The sequence below is a fragment of the Limulus polyphemus genome, unplaced genomic scaffold (genome assembly GCF_000517525.1).
Source record: "Limulus polyphemus unplaced genomic scaffold, Limulus_polyphemus-2.1.2 Scaffold639, whole genome shotgun sequence".
Lineage (NCBI taxonomy): Eukaryota > Metazoa > Arthropoda > Merostomata > Xiphosura > Limulidae > Limulus > Limulus polyphemus.
In genome coordinates, this window is record NW_013666249.1 from 47,189 (window position 1) to 74,353 (window position 27,165).

General features: G+C 31.5%; 1 protein-coding gene across 5 annotated transcripts in view; it reads left to right on the plus strand.

Moving 5' to 3' along the window:
• LOC106459622 (period circadian protein-like) overlaps positions 1-27,165 on the plus strand; it is a 51,674-nt gene that overhangs the window by 11,416 nt on the left and 13,093 nt on the right. For 4 of the 5 annotated variants that reach the window (XM_022386153.1, XM_022386154.1, XM_022386156.1 and 1 more), the window contains 11 exons: positions 5,251-5,337; positions 6,614-6,725; positions 15,538-15,583; positions 16,988-17,163; positions 17,706-17,784; positions 18,209-18,315; positions 19,542-19,695; positions 20,561-20,678; positions 22,880-23,003; positions 24,886-24,923; positions 26,222-26,340. In XM_022386153.1, the coding sequence (XP_022241861.1) occupies positions 5,251-5,337; positions 6,614-6,725; positions 15,538-15,583; positions 16,988-17,163; positions 17,706-17,784; positions 18,209-18,315; positions 19,542-19,695; positions 20,561-20,678; positions 22,880-23,003; positions 24,886-24,923; positions 26,222-26,340 (1,160 nt within the window). The remainder of the gene's footprint in view (positions 1-5,250; positions 5,338-6,613; positions 6,726-15,537; positions 15,584-16,987; positions 17,164-17,705; positions 17,785-18,208; positions 18,316-19,541; positions 19,696-20,560; positions 20,679-22,879; positions 23,004-24,885; positions 24,924-26,221; positions 26,341-27,165) is intronic. The other variant, XM_022386157.1, reaches the window with a different exon arrangement.

Below are 27,165 nucleotides of genomic sequence, written 5' to 3' on the forward strand. Positions count from 1 at the left end.
GGTTTCGATACCCGTGGTGGGCAGAACACAGATAGCCCATTGTGTAGCTTTGTGCTTAATTACAAACAATCAAGAATCTGAAAAACTTGGAAATTAAATATCTTTGACTTATCAGTTGGATATTTTCGTTACTATCGGTATTTTCATCCATATTTCTGTCTTATGACGTTCAGCCATCTTTGAAGACTTCGAATAGGCCTAAGTCCCTATAATAAGCCAGGAGCTATGTAAAAGTATGATTATTATAATTGATCAAATTATCAAAGAAGCTGAAAAATATAAACAAAATTTAGGTCAATATAATTTTCCGATAATTTCTTTGGAAGAAAACAGGAAAGTGGTTGTTATCAATATACAGCCAACAGTGAGATGTTAAAGAAAAATACTTTAAATATTTTTTCTTACACACAAAACGAAAGAACTGACGACTTGATCAGTATCACGTAGAGGTTATTTTATGCAAGTAAACAATTTAAAAAATCACGTATTGTTCACCTATTCATCTGTTTCAAATAACAATAAGAAAAAGTTATTTTTCGTTTTAAAAATATGTGTTATATGAAATTGCAAAGTATTAAGAGATTGTTTTATCATTCTTTTAATGAAAGATCAGTTATTAGATGAACTAAGTCGTCTGAAATACCTTCTTTTAGTTTTGCCCTTCCTCCCCCCTCGGTGACTCAGCGATAAGTCTGAGGGCTTATGACACTAAACATCGGGTGGGCAGATAACAAATAACCCCTTGTGTAGCTTTGCGCTTAAAAACAGACAAACAAATCTTTTAATTCAGCTTTATTTCAAAGCGTCCGTCTTTTCCTGCTTTGCTTGCTGGGGAAAAGCAAGATGTACCTTTGGTTCTGTGTGTCTTGATTCCAGTAACATAATTTTTACTCTGTATATTTAGGATTACCCAAACCTCAAACCATTGCTCTTAAGCATATAAAATGTGGGGGTTATGTTCTCCATTTCGTGTATTTTATTTTTGATTAAAGTGAGTGACATTTAAATTGTGCTTTGGCCGTATTACTGATTAAGCCAAATAGGCCAAGCCCTATGAAACTAGGGTTTGAGTGGCGCTACAAAGGTCGGATCACTGTTATTTGGCATTGACTTTAATATCTTTCCCTTTTACATACTGATTACTGAATTTCGTATCCCACCATTATTAGGCTTGGAATAATTTGGTCGTTAGGCCGTTCGACTCGAAATCTTCGAATTATGGATTCGAATCTCCTCATTGAACATGCTCGCCGTTTCACCTTTGAGGGCGATATAATGTAGCGATGAATCCCACCTTTCGTTAGTAAAGAGTAACCCAAGAGTTGGGGATGGGTGGTGTTGAATACTCACCTTATAATAAAAAATAATTAATAATAATAATAATATAGTTAAAATACAGTGCAAAGTATCGAAAAATTGTCGAAATTCAGCAGAGCTTAGGTGTGGTAGAAAAATACAACAACCTAAATAATTTAGGTCAGATTGCGCCATTTATAACAGCAGATATAATGTACTTGACATATACACTCTTCTTAACGTTCACTGTAAAGTCCTTAATAATAATTATTGATGTGGTCTTATTCCGTCAACGCTGTGGTCGCTTTATATGCTCTGGGCTCAAAAAGACTAGCCTACTGAGCAGGTTAATTCAAGAAATAATTAATAATACATGGGGTTAAAACAAATAGATAATATACTGCTCAAAAATCCTTACCCTAATTTTGATGAGTTATGAAATAAATAAAGATGACGAAAAAATAACACTCCATCATCTTAATTCAGTTTAAACCATAACAGTTTAGCAGTTTGCTAACATAAATAGCGTTTCAACCACTACTGTGTCTGTCGTAATTTTAGCTTGCCTGAAGAGCCCTAGATATTGGGCGACAGGTCTCTTCGGTACCGGATTTATCAGGTATAGTGTTATTGAGATATTATTACACATTCTTCTTTACTTTCACTCGGAAATTCTTATTGGCAATTATGGAGAATAAAAATTGGGAGAAAGAAACACGAAGTGGTGCTAAATCAGTTTATATATATATACTTGATCTGTACTTCTCTATTGCTTATTCCTATGTAACTGACTAAACAGATGGTTATAAAGGAGCTGGGAAGCACCCCTTCCCACCTTTTTCCATGGTCTTGAGCCCCACATAGTCACAATCCTGAGATGATTTGGTAGGTCAAATAGAATAATACACGCTTCTACACGACCTAATTTTTAATGAAATCCAGCGTTAATGTTTTAGTTCTATTAAAAAATCTTAAGGCCTAGTAGCAGAAATCTCAGAAAAATGATTGAGAAAAAATACAGTGGTTTAAACTGACCATACCCACCTCTGGTTTGGGGAAAATGTTATTTACCCACTTCTCATAATTGACATATATAACATTTATCCACTTTTCGTTTGACGAATGTCACGTTTACCCACTTCTCATTTGGAAAATATGACGTTTACCCATTTTACGTTTAAGGTTTTGCCTCCGCTTCCACGACCCCGCCTGATCCCTTAACCACCAAAGAGGATAGTTCCTCTTCCTACATCATCTGAAGTGCATCAACGTCCTTTCAGATGTCTTGTATTATATACCAACGATTAATCTTCATGAATGAAGTGACTGAGTTTACTAAAAGCCTACTTCATAAACATCATATAGAACTAATGTAGAGCAATGGTTCCCAACCTGTTTCTAACAGGGAATCATCTAATTCCGATCCCAAGGTCTTACGTACCACCTTGTACAATATTAACTTTTTAAAGTGTTTTTAAGTTACATTGTGGATTGGAGGTTGAGAGACACAGCTAAAGAGAAAACATTCTGCTAAGCGATGCAGATATTTTCCTTTTAGCAATTCACACGTTATCCTTTTTATTGTATAATTGTCTATAGTTTTTAGAGCTGATCTTTAATTGAAGGTAAAACTAACATATTAACATTTTTTTTCCTAAGTTTATCAACTCTTGCACCATTTTCAATAAATATTCCAGTAATTGCAGTTCTTCTTAAGCAGATTATTATTTTTTTTTTACATTTTAATTGCATGATAACAATTTCACACTGATTTTGTTGCATGCTTAATACTTAGACCTGAATTTCACGCTCGGCTTTAAATCCGTTTTACCGCAAAATATTATGTCGCAGTCGAGAAACAATTGTAATCAACTACTTATGCTTTAGGAGAATTTCATAGGCACGTTCAATCAGTATAACAAATCTGATAAGAAGGAGATATAATGTAATTTCTAGTGTTCTAGTCGGTGGCCTTCTCAGCTTGAGAGGTGGATCAGCGATGAATCTGGCGGCTTATGACGCTAAAAGCGGGTTTCGATACCTGCGGCAAGCATAGCAGAGTTATTCCATTGTGTAGATTTGTGCTGAAAACAAACATACTTAATTTGTGTTGCGGCTGAACAGAAAGACTGAGGACTTATAACTATGAAATTCTTGGAAGACGAAGATTTAATCTGTATTATATTTATATATAATTGATCGAAAAAGATCCTGGTTATCTCTTTTGGTATTGTTGTTCTTTTCTTTTCTCCAACCTATCAGACTTATTTCAACAAAAGTAATTTTTATTGCTACCCATATCCGTGACATTAAATTTTCATCACGCATTTGCAGTAAGTTAAGGATTTAAATGCTGCAACATTTTAGAATATCAGTTAGAAGTGAAATTCCTAACCCTTGTTTCCTAGTGACAGTTTTTCTAACTTTGAAACTTTTGACAGTTTGTTGAAAATTTTTACAGTTTATTAAACTACGGTTACAACTTACGAGCTAGTTATCCTTCTTACTATAATGGACGTGGCGTGTATGTCAGTATCTATGTATGTAACCAAAACTCCTTCGACATATATTTAATGGCACCACAAACAAAATTCCATAACAAATTTCACACTTTGGGTATTCAAGATTCAGACATTTAGAAAAATAATTGTGGTAAGAGCAACGAAACATTTCTTTGTAATAGAACACAATTTTAAATAAAAGTAATCTCCTCAAAACAAGAACGTGACTTTCGCTAGGACTGTACATGAGGGTTTGGTTATATCTTTATTGGTGTAATTTTTAAATGCAGCACTAAGAAACTAGAATTCTTAAAAAAACTATTATTTTTTCAATGAACGATACCACTTTTAATATATAAAAACATTACAGTTTATATTGGTAAAACTTATGAAAATTTTGAGCTCTGTACATTGAATCATTTTGATGCAATAAGTTGCGTATGACAAAAGATTGTGATCCGAACATTTTTCCTGTGCAGTACTTCCCAGGAAAAATATTAATTTTTTGGGGGAAAATGTCTTTTCCTAATTTTTTTTTTTTTCAATGAGGTGTGAATACTACAATTAGTAATTAGCAGCACAAACAGCCACCCGTCGGGCGGCGTTTCTTCTAGTATTTTGTAATTAATTCACATAACTTTCAATTTATTCTTTGTAACTTTGTTTTTTTTACAGTTAACATTTTTAGTGTATTTTATTTAAATTGCACCAGGGAATCATTCACTGAAGAAAATTTACATCAGTTAAAAGATATTGGAATTAACTAAAAAGTTATAGCATTCTTTGAAACGCTAATACATTTTTCGCTTACTTTTGTAACTTCAGCCGTGTGTCAAGATTTATTATCGTAAGTATTTTGCTTTAGTAAGCTATTTTCATCCCCATTCGTTTCCCGCAGCGGAACAACGGTAATAAGTTTACGGACTTACAATGCTCAAATCCCGGATTCGATTCCCTGCTGTAGATAGAGCAAATAACCTAATGTGGCTTTGCTCAAAAAATAAACAAACAAATCTTATCCTCTGTATCATTAAACCAATAATACTTATACAATGATTATAATAACAATATTTACACATTAATTATAAGAACGATATTTGGATATTAATTATATCAACAGTGTTGACAACTAATTGCCCCCTAGTGGCACAGCGGTATGTCTGAGGACTTACAACGTGGTGGTCAGAGCACAGATAGCCCATTGTTTAGCTTTGTGCTTAACTTCAAAACAAAACAAAGACAACTAATTATTATATCGTTCACACGCTAATTTTTATAACAGCAATTACACAATAATTATAATAACGATACTTACACACTAATTATAATAACTACATTTACATATTAATTATTTCTTTGTAATAGGTAGTCACGTTCCTTGAAAAATAAAATATGTTCTTTATTACTTAGTAGTTCTCATATTTCTATGCATTTCCTTTTCTTCGTTGATTAGGGTGGTTTCTCCGTCATAATTTCTCTACTGGATGGCACAACTCTACACGTCACAAGTTCTGTTACCGAAGCTTTGGGATATCCAGAGGTATGGTTTTACTGACGTTAACAGTTTGAATTACTTTGTTTAAATGTATATGTATTTCTTTGCCATGCAGAATAAAACGTAGAAATTTAATGCTATCGTAATTCTAGTGACAAGAGCACTATGTGCACTCATGGGAAAATGATATCCTTCCAATTATCTCTAAACAGCGGAACCGACTACAGCACGCTTGAAATGTAATGCATTATATTAATTTTGTCATCTTAAAGATTTTTCTAAAGTCCTGCAGAGAATGCATTGAACGATTTCACAATAAATTTCTCTAGGGGATGAATGTCATTTTAGACATTGTTTTGATGTAAGAAAAATATCTTGCATATATTTCAACTGAAAAACTTGTTCACTGATGATAGGTAACGATTTTTATATCAACGTTCATGTCCGATTTCTTAGTGTAAAACAGGAACCTACTGTGACACTGATCTCACATTAGGGCTTTCACTTTATTTCAAGTTTCATGTATATAGGTGCAAAATATCTGTAGTCTGATGGTCAGAACCTGAAAATTATATATAAATCACATGTTCGAAATTCTAACGATTGATGAATTAGATCATGTACTTCTAACTCCTGTAGTTATGTATATCAAAAACACAAAATATATACATGTCCGAAACTTATGCATGAAATACCAGCTCATCGGAAGTGAAAGGAAAATAATTCCTCATGAATTGATAACAGCGACCAAAGTCTGTGATTTTCAGTAGTCTTTATTTTACGTTTAGTTACATTTCCCGGTGGGTCAACGGTAAGTCTACAGACATACAACCCTAACAACCAGGGTTCGATTACCCGTGGTGAACGCAAACACGCAGGAACTTTTGTTTCTTATTTGGTGCTATTAATAAAAAGGACATAACTCCAAGAAACGTATTAAATGTTGATTCAACAACAATTAAGTAAATTATATTTGTTATTTACCGTGAAATTTGTTAGTTTTTGCTTAATATCTTAAACAAAACGATGTTGAATCAACGTCCAGTTTCATCAAAATCAATAAAAGAAACGTATACGTATAATATGAAACTTAAAGTTAACTGATGTTTAATGGAAAACATGTTGGTTTGATTAAGATAACGCAAAACAGAAAGGTCTATCCGTTTAAAGAACAGACATATATTTATTAGTAAATTGGTTTTGTGTACAATAACCTGGCACGTAAACTACGTCCTATCTGTTCAGAGTAATTTCTTATCTTATAATGCTGGTGATCTGCGAGATTGAATAATAAGTAAAGTACTGAATGTCTATTTTCTAGGACTTCCTGGTCGGACAATGTCTTACCAACTTCATCCATCCCCGAGATCGGGTCACTTTTCTCAGTCACTTGACCGAAGGACTTAATGTTCGCTTTGTCAAAGAAAACAAAGGTAAGAAATCCTATACTTTTATATGTTTTACAGCATCGCAGAATATTCATTTTGTGCACGATCGTTTTGCAAAATGTTAGCATTTCACTTTGTTCAAAATGTATTGATATTCGAATATTTCTTGAGTGTTGAGAAACACAGCAACTGCATGAAAGAGTCTATGTGTATCTTATGTCGAATTATCGTTATAAAGAACCACAGAGGGCCGGGAGTGACTAAATAGGTAGCATGCCCTGACTCTGAATTCGAAAATTCATGGTTTGCATTTAACTGTATAAAACAAAAAGCGCACTTCGCACTTTTGAGCCATGAATGCAATATAAGAGCGACAGTCAAGTCCCACCATTCGATCAGGCAAGAATAACCAAAGAGCTAGTAGTGGCTACTGTTGACTGTCTGATCTATCTGTTCAGAATAAGGGACGACGATTATCCACAGATAGTCACTTTAACCAGTATTCATTTGCAGTCCTTTACATGTGGATCGCCCCCCCCCCCAGTGGCACAGCGGTGTGTCTGCGGACTTACAACGCTAGAATCCGGGTTTCGATACCCGTGATGGGCAGAGCACAGATAGCCCATTGTGTAGCTTTGTGCTTAACTAGAAACAAACAGACAACCTGATAAAACAGAAAACAGATAAAAGTGCTAAACCAAAAACAATTTGGAAATATTTATAAATATCAAGAGAGCTGTGCCATCTGTTGCTATTAACTAGTCACAGATACACATTAACGAAAGCTCCATAATAGAGACCTCGTCTTTCCAACAAGTTGACCTTCAATTTTGAGTTCACTAATGTGAGAGAATATGCATGATGCCTTTTTGCCTTGCCATCACGTTTCGCTTCTTGCCCATAATGTCATTTTGCCTTCCGTCTCGTCTCATCACGTTTCTCCTCTTGCCCATACTGTTTTTTACCTTGCCATTACGTTTCGGTTCTCGCCTAAAACGCCTTATTGTTTTGCCCTCGCGATTCGCCCATTGTATCTTTTTCATTTTAATACGTTTCATTTCCTTTTTCGATTCTTGTTCGTAATGTCTGTTCTCCCTTTCCTTCACGTTTTATTTACAATATTTATATATATATATATATTTTTTTTGCTAAGTGCCATCAGAAAATAAACCCATTTTACAACAGTTTGTCTCAACGCGATCAAGACTGCTTTAGAAGTACCACTTACAAACAGAAAGAAACGCCGAATAAACAAATAATAAGAAGAAGAACGCAAATGATATATATATATATATATATACGTAAATAATATTTTCCTATTGGTCCATCGTTTCTTGACTTGTTTTCTTTAAATGAGTTTAACTCAATGTATGTATGCATTTTTGTTGTTGTTTTTTAGAGCAAAGTCACATTCAGCTATCAGCTGTGTACATCGCGGGGAATCTTACCCCGGATTTTAGCGTTGTAAATCCGTAAATAAGTTTAACTCGTACATTTTTGTGCACGAACCAACTCGGTTTTTGCGTTTTGATGTGACAAAATACTTTTATGAGAGGACTCTGCAAAACCTCTGACGATCTTTTTTTTATTATTATTTTCTTTAAGTCATTTGCCCCCTGGTGGCTCAGCGTTAAGTCTTAGAGCTAATAAACGCTGAAATCATGGTTCGATAACCCATTCTATAGCTTTTTGCTAAAAACAAAACAATCAAATCAAACAAATCTTTAAGCCAAGTAAAAGATGGATCTGCATTCCTTCTTTAGATGAACTAAAACAAATGCCCCCCAGTGGCTCAGCGGTATGTCTGCGGACTTACAACGCTAGAAACCGGGTTTCGATACCCGTGGTGGGCAGAGCACAGATAGCCCTTGTGTAGCTTTGTGCATAATTAAAAACAAACAAACAAACAAACTAAAATAAATCAAAATCGTTATCTTGGGTGAATCCTAGATCAACAAGATTCTGGGCAAATGATAGAAGTTTCTGTGACGAGAATCTTTGAAAAATGTTTGAACTGAAAGTGCACTTAGGCGTGTATCTCACAACGGTAACACTCTTTATGATCCAATCATATTATACATAAAAGCAAAGCTATGAACCATAAATAGAGTTGCATCTAGAGTGCTTGTAAGACCTACAGTCTTATGTTGCTGTATTTTCACCAGTGGTTTACGAAAATATAACTCACAGGTTTAAACAATGTACATTCTTTAAAAAATCATATCGCTTTTTCCACCCTTTTCCTGCTTCGGACATGGAGGCACAATGTTGGTGGCGAACTTCGAAAGTAATATTATAAATATTAAATCGCACTAAAAATAATGATAAGTCAAATTCTAGCAAATTAAACCTGATACTTTTAACTTCAGAATTAAATATGGTAAAATGAAAATTAACTGTAATTTTCTATTTCATCTGTAGTCGTTGTATAGTAAACGAAATTTAAAATTTGAGAAATTTACCCCAAAAGCTACCAAAAACCAACAAAATATGATAACATACTGGACTTCATATCGACCATCCTCAATATTTTTTTGAAATTTTCACACAAAACATTTAACGGAAAAAGTTTGTAATTTTAAAAATAGGAATTCTCGATTTTTTTTTATCAAATATGTTAGAATATTCTAAAGTATTGTTTGTTTGAAGTTGAGCACAAAGCTACACAATTTGCTATCTGTGGTCTGCCCACCACGGGTATCGAAACCCGGTTTTTAGCGTTGTAAGTCCGCAGACATACCGCTGTGCCACTGGGGGGGGGGGGCATTCTAAAGTAAAAGTAACGATTGGGATTGAGAGTCATAGTAAAATACAACGTTCAAAATTTAACTTGCTTTCCTCTGGCCATCTTACCTCAAAATATAGGGGCTATAACTGGGATTGAGAGTCACAGTAACATACAAAGTTAAAGTTTTAACTTGCATTTCTCTGCCCATTTTATCTCATAAATAAAAATTCGAGAAAATCCTGCACCAAAGTTTAAAATCATATTCTTAGATTTTTATAACTTATGTTACTGTTTTTGCATTTCAGTTAGTTTTATGGACATTAGATCCTTAAATCACACAATACAAAATGTTATATATGTTGTAAAAGAAAAGTAAAGGAAACCAAAACCACATAATACTGGCATGAACTTAATCAGCGCTAAGTTTACGGACTTACAACAGTAAAGTCGAGGGTTAGATTTCACGTGGTGGGTAGAGCGTCGATAGTCTATTTTGTAGATTTGCGTTGAAATAAACAAACAAACAATTGCACTAAAAATACGGTCTGTGGCAACACTTCTGAATGTGTTACACGAGAGCCAAACATAGCAAACAACAACAGTAAAAGGGAAAAAAAAGTTGGGCTCGGACTTTTATTTTATTTTCTAAGTATTGGGCGAAGTTATCTATGTTGGTTATTAAGCATAAAGATATACAATGGACTACATGAACTGTGCCCAACGCGATTTTTTTAGCGTAATAAAACTTCAGTCTTACCTGGGGGCGTGAAATTATTAATTAACTTTTTAAATTTTTTATCTAAGAATGATTACAAAAAATCTGACTAATTACTACTATAGATGTTTGTTTTAAGCGCAAAGCTACTCGGGGATCGAAACTTAGATTTTAACTTTAAAGACCCTAACCTAAAGCAACCTGGTTGATATAGATGTAAGTTTACGTACTTTCAAAGACAAAGTTGAGTAGGTTTCAAAATGTACAGCATAGGTGGTTGATAATAAGCTATTGCGAACCAAAACCAAGTGAAATTTTCTATATTTAAAGATGCTGTGATTTTATTGTCTTGCATGAAGCACATATATTGTTTGTATATGTAGCATGTTAACAGTTCATAGACAGCCTTCAGGTTCAGATTTCTATCTTCCCGATAATCTGCGTTAATTATAAATGTTGATCACGTGCGATCCAGCAGTTGGCGTGTCGGGCTGTGTATTGAAAGGTTCAAGATGCGATGCCACGGAACACGCTCCGCATATTCAGCCATGGGCGTTATACAAGTGACAATCAATCTGTTATCCAGTTCTAGAAGTTCAGAATTTGGGAAGGTTACACGTGGACTCCAGCTTGTGTATGTGTGCCGTTAAAGTTGAAAATATAAATACAAAACATTCTAGACAATTTAACTCGGATATAAAAATGCTTATTCCACCAGATACATATCTATATACAAAATCATTTCTTTCTTTCTTTATTGATCTTCTTTATAGGTTTTTTATAGTTGCTTGGTTTGTTTGTTTGAGCAAAGTCACATTGGGCTATCTGCTGTGTCTACCGCAGGGAATCGAACCCCGAATTTTAGCGTTGTAAGTCTATAGACTTACCGCTGTCCTACCGGGGGACTTATAGTTGCCCCAAGATCCTTTATTTTATCATACATTAACGTTGTTATTTTATTGTAGGTTGTTTGCTCATTTTTATTGTATTTTTTTATTTTGATTTTTTATATGTTGTCTTTGTTTTTAAATATTATAACCTTTTGTGATTCATGTCTAACCAAGTTAACTCGATTCGTTTCTATTTCTTAAAAAAAAATCATGGCAGTATTTGCACTTTGTTAAACTCTCTTTGTTTATTTTATCATTAAAGAAAATTTACCATATTGCTTTTATAGTTTCATCCATGATTTGCCTAGATAGAATTTTTAGTATAAAATAATTGGTTTCTACATTACACATATCACATCGCGAATAAAATTACGGCAATTTGAAATCTACCCTATATGAATGAATATATATATTTCAAATTAGGCAAGTATTTTTTATGATAATCAATTCTGTGGAGATTTTATAATGACCCTCTCCATTTGATTTTGAAAGACGATTTCCCCAAGTTATTAAATATGTACTGAATGTTAACCTAAAATATTTCACAACCTGTTTGTTACATTAAGAAATCAATAACCGAGCCTAGTAAAATTCTGTGTGTCTTGATTAATTAATCAAAACACATTAAATTATACATTAGAATTTTAAAAACCAGTACATTGTGAATAGTTTTGTTGCAATGATCATCGTTTCTAAATATTAAACAGACAGTGTTTACGCGTAAACCAGTTATTGAAGAAATTTTTCGCCATCTCGAAATACACGAGATTATTTTGTCACGTAGGCGTATCACTGGCAGTATCGTGTCATCACGTTTGCAGGAAGTTTTATTAATGAAAGGTTTGGCAACCTAAATTTAGCAACGTGTGGGTGTTTATACTGTTTTTTTTTCTTATATGTTTGAAAAATATATCGCTTGGACGTCATTGCAGTAGCCACAAGGTCTCTGCTGCTAAGTTCTGCTACTATAGTTAATAAAGTGGATTCACTATTACTTTCTACTTTAAGTCGTGTATACATAATACAGTACGTCACATCGTATCTGACTTAATGAGATCTGCCACTGATGCTACTTTCATAACGAAGAAGGATGCGAAGGGAAAGCCACTGAAGTAGCGACTAAGAATAACCATTTCGAAATATGAAAGGCACGTGCTTCGTGAAGTTAGATACACTGCAGCACATAGGATGACGAAACAAAATTTCTCAAGAGTCCGCCTGGATAGCTCTGACCACTTCCAATACATCGTCAACATATTTTGAAACACTGATAATTGTTTTTCGAAAGTGAATGTTGTCGCTAAGTGGGTGTCTAAATCGCATTTTAATGCCAACAGGAGCTTTGATGATAGATCTTCGCTTTACGTTTGAAAATATTTTATTTCTATTGATCATTGAAGCTTTTAGCAACCAATATAATCTTATTCATAATATTTTAAAATATGAATGAAATTATAAATCATTAATTTTAGTAGTATTGAATTTTTTTTTTCAGTTATTAGCCACTTTCTTCAGTAACTTAAATTCTAAAGCACTTATATTTTCATAAGATTATTTGTTTGTCTGGTGAATTTTGCGTAAATCTTTTCGAAAAAAAATTAGCACATAGAATACAAATTTGAAGTATTCCTCAAGTTTTATATAAAAAAAAAAACTAGCAGCGTTACCCGGCGTTGCTCGGGTTTTGAAAAACAAAAACAAAAAAAAACTACTCTCTGTTTCCCCATTACATATTTCGATAGGTAAAAAATATTTTGTGAATTTATGAAAAATACACATTAGGTTTGAAATTTAAAAATAAACTACGATCCTGTTTTAAATCAGGGTTTACTAATGAACGATTTTTTTTTGTTTTGTTTTTCCTTCACTCGCAAGGATAAATAGGCCCTCATGGAGAATATATAGATTATCTTATACACGTATGAGTACCCGTTCTAGCGAACAGGATAAGCCTAGCTCCATTACCCCCATCCCCCGTCATCCCTCCTGAAATACTGAAATTTCAAACGTAAATATGTATGTAAAATTATGTTGAATTTGCTTTAATGTAAATTTAATATATTTTTATGAATGTGATACCGTATTCGCATTATGACATTTATGTATGAAATATACTACAAACAAAATGCAATATTGTACTTTCTAATGTATCAAAAGAAAAAAAAATCCACTTCCAGGTATCTAACCACACTGAGAAAAAAAAGTAGAATAAAATACATTTGCTTACCTGACTTTAATCTCATTTTACACAATAACTTTTATAATGTAAGCCTTACTCTTTTCACGTAAACAGCATAATTTTATTTTATAGGCTAGGCCTAGTGTTTGCTTTTTCACACACAACATTCTAATTCTGCATATATTTCTTTTTTGTGCGAGGTTAAATATATGATGTATTAGTAGATATATAATTAATAATATATAACTAAATAAGCCTATCTATTCTAATGCTAATTAATAAAAAAATACAATTTCCAGGTTCAACCCATCTTCCCCCTCATTCAACTGCTCTACCGGTTACGTTGACTTGACTTTAATCTCATTGTACACAATCAGTATTATAATATAAACTTTACTTATTTCCTATAGTCTATTTTATGGTTGACGGCATAATCTCATTTTATAGGCTAGGCCTACTGTTTGATTTTTCACACACAACATTCTAATTCTGCATATTTATCTTTTGTATGTGAGGTTAAATATATGATGTATTAGTAGATGTATAGTTAATGATTTATAACTAAATATGCCTATAATACTATATTCTAAATTAAATGTTAACTCATACTTACCAAAAAATGTCAAGTCTGCATAGAATTTATTCATGTAATATATATGTATATGCTAGCAGACGATAGACGTGTATATCAAAGAAAAATTGTAGTTTTGTGCAACTTCACGTGAGGGAGGTGTGACATGCGCAGTGAATAGTGCGGACAAACAAGCAACCAAGCAAACAAAGAGATTTTAAGTTTTACATATAGATGTCAGCCTCTGTTAAAAGACACTTTAAGTCAGACCTGATGCTCTTCCTCTGTCTTATCAGATCGCACGCTTTTGAACTTTCAGTTTATTAAGGGTAGTTCCGACAAATTTGCTGTATTACTTATCCTTCTTGTTATTTTAAAAAGCTTGGATTAGGTCACAACTCAAATTTAAAGTATCTTTGCGGTATCTTAGGGTTCTTAAACAGGAATCAACTTTGTTTATGAGACTTCCTTTAGAAAACTTTATATTCTATTAGTTTTTGATATTGAAGCAAATCTCACTAAAGGTCAAGGGTCAAACATTCTTCTATGCCTAACTAGGGAATAAATTGCTTTTACATTTTTCTTTCTACAAGGTAGTTAAAAAAAAGTAATAAGAGGAACAGTGAAGTGTAGCAGAAAATACTTCAACTGATATACCAGCTATTTTCGTTCGATGATATTCATATTGTGACATGATCATGTAATGGAACTAATTTTTTATATGTTTACTAGCAGAGACCTACAAAAAATTTGCGGTCAAATTACTATTTTTATTGCAACACTTTAAATACAGAATTTTTAGAATAATACAAATAATTCTATTACAGACATCGAAATCTGTAGGTCCATTTGTCTTAAGCCTTTACCAAGTACGGCCTGTATTCGATAAAGAGAAAGCACTGTAACTTGTGTGTGTTTTTGTTTTAATTGTTGTTGTTGTTTTGTTTTTGTTTTTTTTTTATGCTGTAGTTTAGTTAAGGATAAACTTTACCGTACTTAATACTATCAATAAGACCCACTCCTCCCCCCCCCCACCTTCTCATTGGCAAAGCAGTATGCCTGTGGACTTACAATGCTAGAAATCGGGTTTCAATACCCGTGGTGGAAAGAGCGCAGATAGTCTATTGTACAGCTTTGTGCTTAAACTACAAACAAACAAACAATACTATTAATAAATATATTATTATGTTATTCTGTGACCTAACGTTACACCTTTTTAAAAACTTTGATAATCTTTTAATATGTTGTTGTACAAAATGTCTGCTAAAATACATTTACATCCTTCTTTTGTTTACATCTGTTGAAATGAATTGTGCGCGCTTGTGCATTTAGATAGTAAGATGAGTATTATTATAATAGATTATATAGATTGTTTTACATTGTTTGCTTAATATATTGATTTAGTACTAAGCTAAATCTGTTAAGCTTGGCCAAACCTTTTGAGATATTATTGGGATTATGGCCAAAAATATAGCAAGGATAACCACTGATGAAACAGTGCATTCTAATCTTTATAAGTAGAAACGTAAGAAAATTATATATTTAATTAATTAGCTATACTGATTGCCAGGTTAATTTTTTAGTTTCGCTCTAGGTACATAGCTTGCTCTGATCGAAAATTAATAGTAATTGCTATGCACCTGGTGTTTTATTCTTTATGCAAAAATCGTAAAACCAAGTTTCGTCATTTTCATTGTTATATGACTTTATTATGAAGTTTTAATTGATTATTGTACCTGTAATGTGCTAGTTAACAACTTATGTTATTTTTTAGGTCAATTTGGGAATCAAGGTCAAGCTACGTTTTACTGCCGAATTAGGTGAGTATTATTCTTATTTATGTAATTAGCGATGACAATTTTCTACTTCAGAGGTTCTTCTATTGAAATGTTGAGAGTAGGAAAGTTCAAACGATTATACTTGATATAAGATTATTCGTACACTTAATTTTTTTTTAAGTGCTGTCATTTTTCAAAAGGTTTAACAAATAATTCCGGTGTGAAGGGGTGTGTGCGACATAAGGTTTAACAAATAATTCCGGTGTGAAGGGGTGTGTGTGCGACATAAGGTTTAACACATAATTCCGGTGTGAAGGGGTGTGTGCGACATAAGGTTTAACACATAATTCCGGTGTGAAGGGGTGTGTGCGACATAAGGTTTAACACATAATTCCGGTGTGAAGGGGTGTGTGCGACATAAGGTTTAACACATAATTCCGGTGTAAAGGGGTGTGTGCGACATAAGGTTTAACACATAAACCTTGAGCTTAGATACACTTGATACCTTAATATCATATGATCAGAGCATGTTATGATTCTGAAAGTGTTTTGCCATACTATTTTCTTTATAGTGCATGGCTAAATTCACAATCACATAGTCTAACTTCACTCTTTCCACTTTTACTTTCACTAACTTTTTTCCATCTAACTTTGTCACCTATATATATATATATATATATATTCGAGATGTTATGATGTAACAATACTCAGCTAAAGCAACAAGAAAAATTCAGAAGGTTCCCAGTAACATGTCTTCTATTCACAACAATTGACCTATGCAACAAATGATTCATAATCGGTAACATAAGCAAACTTGAACAAAATTATTGCTTCTAAAATACTAAATTTAACACTCATGCTTTATAACTATCTAATTCCTAACTCTTGTATTAAATTTAAATGAAACAGTTGCATATAGCTAACAGTGTCAAATGATTGATTCTGTAGCTCAACTGGGTTAAGTACAACACTTTTTAACATCTCCAACTATCACACCACATGTCAAAATAATTGAAGTCAAAGTATATTTATATTAAGACAAATTTTGTCTTTGAAGTGGTGTTATCAAAAATTTATACAATTAATTTTATAACCATTGAAAAAACTTGTACTTTTGTATAAAAGACAGTGATTTGATTTTCATGCTGATATTACTTGTGTGTATTATTGTGGTTTGAATAAGTGACAGAAGTTATTCATTTTACAAACATTTATAAAATAGATCAAATTCCACTTGTTTTTACATACTAATGTGACAAGTTGTTTTTGTTAATTATTCATTCTCAAGTTTTCTCACAACCTCTACATAAAACTTTACAAACCACACATTTAAACAAGAAATTAATATCTGTATATTGTAAGTGAACAATAAAACATATTTTCTTGTTCCATGGCTTTGTACTTAGCTAAACGCATAATTAAGCTATTATGTTTCTATCATTACAGACAGTACAATAGTCTTAAGATGGGGTTTGAGATCTCAAACAAGAAACCACAGTACAAACCTTTCAGCTTCACTTTTCACCTGAAAGACTTGGTGAATGATGACACCAGTGTTGAGGAGAGCAATCATAGTAGTTGTTTGATAGCCACGATTGTTCCTATTTGCTCAGCATACAAAGGTGGATATTTGCTTTCCTGTTTACATTATCATTTTTAGCTTTAAAATTTTGGTTTTAGTAAATATATATATATATATATATATGTGTGTGTGTGTGTTTTTTCAAATCATTATGTAATAATGATTCGATAAAATTGTGATATTAGAATGTGAAGTTGGGAGTTCTTTCCCATACTGACTCTGGTGGAAGTGTTTCAGTTTGATTAATAGAAATAAAGTTATAGATCTTACAGAATCAACATATTTATTGAAACTGAATTTTTAAAGATAATTTTAGTAATAGTTGCAAATACAATTATCCTGTCTTTTAGATTCTGTTTTTTTGTAACATTTAATTTATAGAATTCTGGGTTATGATTAAAAAAAACCTTTTTTTTTTTACAAAAGAGAATGTTCCTTTCACAACTCTTAAACACAAACTGCATGACAGTACTATTTATTAACTTAAGTATACTTGCTCTAAATTTCTCTTTCAACTAAAACGGGTAATTTGACAGTTTGTGTGTGTGTGTGTATATTTATCTTTCAATTTACTCTTTACAGTTCCAGAAGAGGTTCCTGCTATGACAACATTTTCCACTCGCCATACTTCTTCTTGTCACTTCAGTCATATTGATGAGAGGTAAAAGCAAATAGTTTGAGTCTCGATTAAACCAAAAAATTGTCCTTCATTTCTGAGCCATATTTATTAACAGTAATGGGCAGAAGCATTATTACTAGCTTTTTATTATGTAGCTGCCTTGTAAATATTGTATTTTAGTCTAGCTACCATTTAAAACTGGAATGTGAGGTTCGTAATGTGTTGTCACTATGAGTGTCATGTACTATATATATATTATACAAATTTAATTATTTTGAAAACACTTTAAAAAGCACCATTATGACTTTATTGTTAAGATACTTAATGTTCACAAAAATATAAAATTAATTCATGATATAATATTTACTGGAACAAATAATTGTTTTGTTTGGAAAAAAATATTATTTTTATTTTGTGTTTTTAAAGCTTTTCTGAGTTTATTCATCAAGCATTTTCTTTTCTATAGGGCTGTACCTTTTATTGGTTACCTTCCTCAGGATATTATTGGCAAATCTGTTTTTGAATTTTACCACTCTCAAGATCTACCACAGTTAAGAGATGTCTATGAATTAGGTTTGTGATTTTAGCTTGTATTTTTTCTCTTTTGCTGTGAGAAAAAGTGAAGAGACTAAGGTGGTTTACTATAATCAAATATAATTACTATAATTAAGAGTATTATTTTACCACTCTCAAGATCTACCACAGTTAAGAGATGTCTATGAATTAGGTTTGTGATTTTAGCTTGTATTTTTTCTCTTTTGCTGTGAGAAAAAGTGAAGAGACTAAGGTGGTTTACTATAATCAAATATAATTACTATAATTAAGAGTATTATGGTCACTAATAAGAGACTAAGGTGGTTTACTATAATCAAATATAATTACTATAATTAAGAGTATTATGGTCACTAAAGTAAATTTCAGATAGAATAGTAGACATTTTTTCACTCAATTCTTTAAATACTGATAGAAATAATGCTATGACATAACAAGTTTACAGGTAGAAAGAGATGTAACAAAGCAAAATACAAACTTTAGACATATAGATACAACTAGTATCATCTTGTCAAAATAATTTGACTACATAATTTTATATAACATGTCTCATCTTGCCAGAGTAATGTGACTATGTAAGTGGCATCTCACCAGGGTAATTTGTTTCATAATTTTACGTGCATGTTGTCTTTTCAGAGTATCTTGCTTCATCATTTCACAAGTGCAAACATGGTGTAACAGATAACAGCTATATTTTATACATTGCATTGTAAATTGAATTAATAACTTCTTTATGCAGGTTAAGATGTTTTATATAGTTTCATAGTTTTTAAATTTGTAACTGAATTTGTTTTTGCTTCCTTTTTATTATCTTCTGTGGAAGAAGTATCACATAATGTCCATTTTCATTATTCTCTTCAGCATGATAAAGTTTCATTTGATAAGTTTTTTAAAGTCTCGCATGCATAAAAGTATTACCATAATTATTGAAATGCATCATATGTGTTTGTTTTCAAAGCAACATTGCTTTTAACTGAGTTTTTCTGACACAATAGACAAAGTTATTAATTTCTATGGGTTTTGAGTTCATTTTAATTCACCATATAGTAACTTAAATTAACATATATAATCATTAGAGTTATTAATTGTTAATTTGTTTATATGCAAATCTTTACAGTGATTATGTTCTTTATTTTATATTTACTTACCTTATGTTATTTCTTCGCTATTGCTGTTACATTTTGCAAAACAATGGAATTTTAATTTATAAATATAATTGTGACATTATATATTTTGTATTACCTCAGTGATAAAAGAACAAGGCCATTCATTCTGGAGTAAACCATATCGTTTCCGAGTCCTCAATGGTTGTTTTATCATACTGGAGACAGAATGGTCCTGTTTCATCAATCCCTGGTCCCGAAAACTGGAGTTTGTTATCGCTAATCACCGAGTTCTGAAGTAATTATCATTTAGTTTTCTTTGATTGTGCCTCAACATCTTATTATTTCTTTTTCTTTTTTTAGTTAAGGTTCATATTTTGAATGTCTGTCATCTATTACTTTATTCCACAGTATTGACTTTCTGATATGTTGTAGGACAAGAAACATTAACTGATAAAGCATTATAATTTAATTTCATTTTTTGTGCTTCAGTAGGTATAAAACACTTCCTTGTCCTCTTTGTTACCCCTCTTTTTTTCTGCTTTCATTAGGGAAGTGTGTTTATTTGAGTAGAGACTAAAATGGTTTATACTCATTAAACTTGTAAGTACATTAGAGGTATCCTGCAGATGTGCAACTCCATTTTTACCCTTACAAAAAAGGTGAAAGTTCACAACTTGATTTGACTATAAGAAATTAAGATATGTAGTTTTGATCCAATTTAGGGTTATTGAACCCAGGTTTGGTGCAAATGTGACTAAAACTGAATTTGGTATTAATGTAGTGTTACTGTAAATATACAAAGAGTATTACTCAAATGCAAAAGATATTTTTATGGTTATAAATGACGAATTTACATGAGTGTAAACAAAGTTAAACATTAATGTGTCAGTTATTAATATAACAGTATATGACGCTTGATGAAATGTTTCATTTTTAGTATAACATTTGAGCATAGAATAAATTTATTTGAAGATGGATAAAATGCAGTGTAAGTAAGATATTGTTAGGTGTAGAAGTTAGATGTGGATATATTATGAGATCTAAACTCTTGAAGTGTGAGTGAAAATGTTTTATGTTATTTTAGTACAAGTAGTTACTCTGAGTATAATGTTTACAAAGGGATACAATTTATAATCAATTTTTGTTTCTATTCTCTTCAGAGGTCCTGAAGATCCTGATGTATTTGGTGAAAATTTTCGTGAGGAAGTAGCATCTTCAGAAGATGGAATGAAAGAGAGTCAGAAAATTCAAGATGACATAAGACACATTCTATCTCAGGTATAACTTTATGATGAGTCTCTTTGTTTTCACAAGTGCATTTTAAAGCTATATTTGCATTTTAATGTATTTTTTGTGTCGTATCTTTAATTTTTATGTCTGCTTTTGATTCCTTATAACTAGTTTATTCATACCCTTTCTTCAGAAATTAGCAGTAATCTCATAATAACCTTAAACTGAATAAATAGCTGATTTCATAAACAGTGGAAACTAGTTAATCATTTTATTCCTCCAGAACCCAAGTTTGAAAAGATTTGATATTAAAGTCCAATTGTATGCTGTTTTAACACTAATGATGGTTTTTGAGTAGCATACAATCAGCAGTTCAAGTTAATTCATCCACTTTTTGAAAAAATATACTCATTAATTTAAACCCGTGAATGTGTATCATGTTCTAGTGAAAATATAGCTTCTATGATGTCCATTATTGTAATAACAAAAAGGTTTTGCTTCATCATTTCATCATTGGAAGTTGATCTTTAAATTTCAAGTTTTTCTCTATTACCACCATTTTTTTAATGAACATGGTTTTCATTATTTATCATGAATTTGTAGATTTAATTCCACTCGCATCATTTTCAAACCGTTTGTAGTGATGGTTTTACTTTCAAAGCTATTATGGGAAAGACGTTTATACAATAAGGTTGTTGTTTTTCTCAGCTATAAATACTTGTTAACTTTATTACATAAGAATCTTCAGGACAGTCTCATGATCTTAGTGGTAGTAGCGACATCGCTTTAAGTTGACATTTTTGGTAGCATTAATCTGTCATTTTGCAGCATGATGTAAGCTTTCATAAATCCTTTATTTTTAGATGTTTAATATTCTCCTATATTCAAAACTATCAAAAAAGAGAAGGAATGAGGTACATCTCATCATTAGCTATATGTGTGCTCATTATTTTTATAGTATGTTCCACTCTGTTATTTCTGTGTTGAGGAAAAATGTTTAAATGATATAAATCATTTACTTTATTAAAGATGTGGTTGTAAAAGTTCATGTCAACTGAATAATGATGATAAAAGTTTTACACTTTAACAGTTTGTTGTGTAAAATAGAAAATAACTGTTATCTCATATTGGACATGGCTACTTAAACCAAAAGATAATCTAAGTGAGTGGAATATCAGGAAAATCACCAGCTGAGGCACTGGATATGTTAATCTTATGTCCTATAGTTTTGGTTTCATGTAGGTAGACATATAAACATTACATGTTACAGTTCAGTAAGGATCGGAAAATACAATTTTGATTACATGACTTCCTTGTGTAATATATTGTATATATATTTAGACACATAAAATAAAATGTTCATACTGTTGCTGCACCTATATTTCCATGTAAGTTGTACATGAGATTCTTATTTATGATAGTTTGTGGTGTGTTCTTCAGAAAACTTGATTATGTTAATTTAAGAAAATTAATGGGTGTAATGGAAGAAGCTTAAAAATACTCTATAGCACAAACTTAAAAAAATTAGCTAAACGTTTTCATATAAAGGAATAGGTGTTACAGCCTCAAAAAAACTGCTTTTAAAATATTTTATTGGGTGAGTAATCAAAGGGGAAAGAAATTCATAAGTGATTGTGTGAATGATTAATCTAATGATGTAGAAATTGGAACAAAGTCTTTTGTTCTTCAAAGCTTTCTTGGCTGAAATATAATTGGAGAGTGCAAGTACTAAATATATTACTCTCCCATAGTGTTTATTTCATGTATACAAAATTTAAAAATGTCCAAGTTTTAGTGTGAAATATATCAAATGTGCCAAATTTAGCCTATTGTGCTACCTTTTGTAGCAATCTACTTTTTCTTGGGATAGTTGTATCCTACTTGGCCATGTGTGTAAAAGATGGCATTGTGATTGTTACATGGAACAGAGATAGAGATACTTCAGGGTTCTTGTGATTAAGTTTTCTGGTTGATCAGTTATAAAAGACAAAAAAACGTGAATTCTAAATGTAGTTTCTGTTAGGCTTTGGGCAGATTCCCTTCTGTCTTCAGATCGAGAGTTAGAACAGACTTGTTTGTTCTGAAGGAATCAGTTAAGACTTAATGTTGAAATCTCATCTGAGTTCTAACCTTCTATTCATTACCTTTGTTATTTTATAATGAGCTTGTGAAATAGTTTTAGTAGTTCTCATCCAAGGGAAACCTTTAAAATATATGTTTTTCTTTTCTTCTGTTGATTATTATGATAGACTGTGAAGAGTTATCTTGATTACCCCAGCAAAAGTTATGGGAGGAAAAGAAGACAATCATTGGCATCTCTTGTCACAGGACTTGTAGATGGAATGGAAAAAACAAAGACGGAAGGTGTGTGTGGTAATAATATAATTTTTATATATCTTTTAAGCAGGAACTGAACCCATGATCTCTCACATGCCAAGACAAGCACTCTTTGAACTAAGTTAAAGGGCTAATCCACTAGCAGTTGCTAATAATGCACATTGTAACAATTCAAATAATTACATTCTTTTTCTTTCACAAATGAGGACTAGTTGTCCTCAGGCATTATTTCAGGGCCATGGGATGACAACTAGTTGGGCACCAAATTTTTTGGGGTCCAATGTATTTATTTATTTAACCCAGGATTTTTTTTTTTCTGATAAATATAAATTTAAATTTAGAATGAGATGCTTCTACATCTTACACATACCATAACATGATCCAGATACAACTAATTTAAAGCAAAGAAATAACACTTCAAAATATGCGATTGGTTGTATGTGTGTGTGTATATATATATTATAAAGTATTTTTAAATTCTACTCTTCATCATGGGCACCCATAGAACTGTTTTCGGGGGGGGGGGAGCAAAATATGTATGTAGGGGATCAGCTTTTACAGTGTAAGTCAACAGACTGAAAGAATATGTGTTATGTGTGCTTAAATGCAAACACAAATTTACAGTTTTAATAAAAATTACTAAAAATAGTTAGTTTAACTAAGATGTTAAGTTTACATCATAATATAAGAGGGGGCAAATGCCCCCTTGTCCCTTCCTACAAGCACCCATGTTCTTAATAAAATATCTTATAATTTTATTGTTCTTAGTCATTTTAACTTTTCATGAGATGTTAGTTTAAAAGAAAAAAAAATGGTTAAATGTGAACTTATAATTTTTTGTTGTTTCCAATAAATGTCAATAAGATATTACTTTTACTTTATTGTGGAAATCTGCAGAAAACGTAGCTCACAAAGTATTTTTACCTGACCTGTATATATTTAGAAAGATGAATCACAATACGAGAAACCATAAAGCTTTCAAATGCACTCAGATTATCAGGATTATTGTATTCATTTTTTTATTCACTTAGTTGTATATGTTTTCTTAATATCACAAGTTTAGGTAAGTGAATATACTTAATGTGGTGGCTGGACAGGTATCTATGAATAAAGAAAAAATAAATTTGACAGTGACTTAAACTCATTTTTATTTTGCCCTATCAGTTTAAGTAAGATGTTTATTCAATTTAGTCTTTCAATTTTCAACACGGCCAGTGCTAGTGTCATTCCTCCTCCCTCCATGCTAATGCCATTGATTAATCTAATTTTAGATTTAGACCCATTATATTTCTAATTGCAATCCTCACCACATCCACCTCCATGAAATTAAGAAAAACTGGAGCCAGGACCATTTCAACATGACATTAATCTACTTGGATGGGTGTGGGTGTATGTTAATATTAGCAAAAATTTGTAAATAAAAAAATATAGTACTTAAACATCTAACCAAACAGCTGTATAAAAGCGAAAAAGAAAATACTTCATTTCGTGTATTTTGTTTATTTTGCATTTCTTTATACTTTTTATATAGCTGTAAACTAAAATATAAAACTTAATTTTAAATTGACATGGATTAATCTTTCAGGCAGTGGTCTTTTCATTAAACAGGGCTGAGATCAACAAATCATGCTATTGTAGTATTAAAAATTTCATATACTTCCAATACCTAATATTATGTATTGATCTACTGGCTTGTCTACTAGCCAAGTTCTTATTATTTTGATTTCCTGCATATATAATAATCTTATATGAATAAATAAACAAACACATACAGAGAACATTAATTATTATATGGTAAAATGTAATTTTTACTGAAAAGGTGTTGAAAAAACATCATTACTGTAAAAGATGATTGTAATGTCTTGACATGTTAGTGTTGTTTTCACTAATATATCTTAAATGTATTTAAATATTTTAGGGGATAAGGAAGATCCAAGGGAAGATTGCAGTTGTTCAGTAAGTTTCAAAAATTAAATTTTCTCTTATTTAATAACATGATAAGTCAGTAATTTTCTCACATCAGGTCAAGCAGTTTTGGTTGGAGACATGAAATGATACTTGAATCATTAAAAAACTTGAGGTCAGAACCTATAAGTTAACCTATGTTATCCTTCTAACAAACTGATCAGTGAGGCTAACTACTGATGCTTTTTAGTAAAACCAGATTATACATAATAAAAGTTTTTAGTTTTTTATCTAGTCTAGACATAAATACAGTTCCAATACAATTTAGTTAGTTAGGTAATTGTTTTAGATTTTTATAGTAAATAATTCAATCAAATCTTATAGAATAATTTATGGTTAAAACAATTAAACAGTCAGCTGAGTCGTATTCCATTTAATTCACACAGAAGTAAAAAAAAAAGGTTAATAAGGATGTATAATTAATCTAGCTTTTATTAGTTGTGTATAATGTATACAAAATAACTAGTTAACTGTCGCTGAAAAAAACTGAAACAGATGTTTAAAAAGTATATTAATGTATCTTGCAGGAAAAGATTAAGAAACTGAAACAAGTATAAAAAAGTTATAGCCTGGTATTTTGAGCAAAAAAGACTAACTTTATGTGTAATTGTTTTTAAAGAAGTAGTGTTTTAGTAATAAATGTGTGTCTACTGTTTGAGAGAGAGAGAGCTCAGCATGAAACGACACCAACTACTAGTTTTAAATGCTTTTGTGTGACTTAACAACTTTTTTCACAAATACTAGCTCGTTGTAGAGAACAAAGTTTTACCAACCAAGCTCATTACAAAACCAAAGATATTATTTAATAGAGTTCTGGGGCTTCCATTTGTGCTATACTACAATTTTTGGAACTGTAATGTAGTCAATATTATTGTCCCACATTTGAAGTTTAAAAACTTTAATACTTTTATAGTATTCATTTTTAGATATTTGACTGGATGAAACTGATAATTAAATTATGAAGCATCATGCATTCAGTATTAGTTGTTGATGATACGGGCTCTGAAAATCTAAAATTTTGTTTTTATCAAAGTACAAGCTGAATGTAACTTTATTACAAACATGGGGCAATATTAGTTCATGAAAATGTGTAATTAGAAGATACAAGGTCTTTTTTTTTAGTGGTATACTGTTTGACTGTAATGTTATGGTAGCTTTGATGATAATAGATAATACTGTACAAAAGCTTGGAAATACATTTTGTATGTTAATTTCATGGTTGAAGTTTGGTGGTTGAGAATAGATACTTCAAAATTTGTAATAACAACAAGTTAATTCTTCCTTCAAAGGACCATGGCTATGTGGTAATGGGGGAAGTGTCTCCGCATCAAGAAACAAATGAATCAGACCCTTCTACTGAAACACCTCCATCTTTAGAGGACAACTGGTTTGAAGAAAACATTGAAAGGTAATACTACAGGCTCTTATTCATGATGATGTTTAGTTATTGTATGTGTAGCTTTTAATTGTCTTTTACTCATGAACTTGTGTATATATATATATAGGATTTGAAGAATATGTAGCACTGATCAACAAGTGTTGTAACTTTTATTTCTAAGACTTACTATTGTATTGAACTTTCTAGAGGGGGTATCATATTTCCTTTATGGTTTTACAGAAGATCTAATATTATTTATTATTTTCTGTAGCCAGTGCTATGTGTTTTTTAAGTGTCATAAGCTAGTTACAGTAAGAGTGATAGTATTAGACAGACCACATAGTAGGTTTAGTATATTGTTTTCATTGTAATTATATTTAACATTGTTATATTTTCATGACAGTTCAGGTATAGTATTATTTTGTATCTTCATAAACATTAGTTATCAGTTGTACTATAGGAAAATTACTTCTACTAACTTGATACAGTTTAAACAGTAACATGTGTCATTATATTTTTTCATATTATTATAATATTATACACTATATTATTTATTTATTGTTACTTTAATTAACAGTGCTGGTTGTACTATTTAGTATATCGAATATCATTACTTTTTAATTTTATTTTTTGTTATAATAATTTTATTACAAAGATTTTTTTGCATTGTTAGCTTAATATATGTATTTAAGACTAACCTAAATTTCCTAAGCTGACTGAACCTTGTGCACTATTATTGGGACTACAGCTGAAAATCTTGTTAACAGTGAAGTAAATTAACTATACTGATTGCCAGGTTAATTTTAAGTTTCACTGTGAGTGCATAGCTTACTCTGATTGGAAGTTAATATTAAA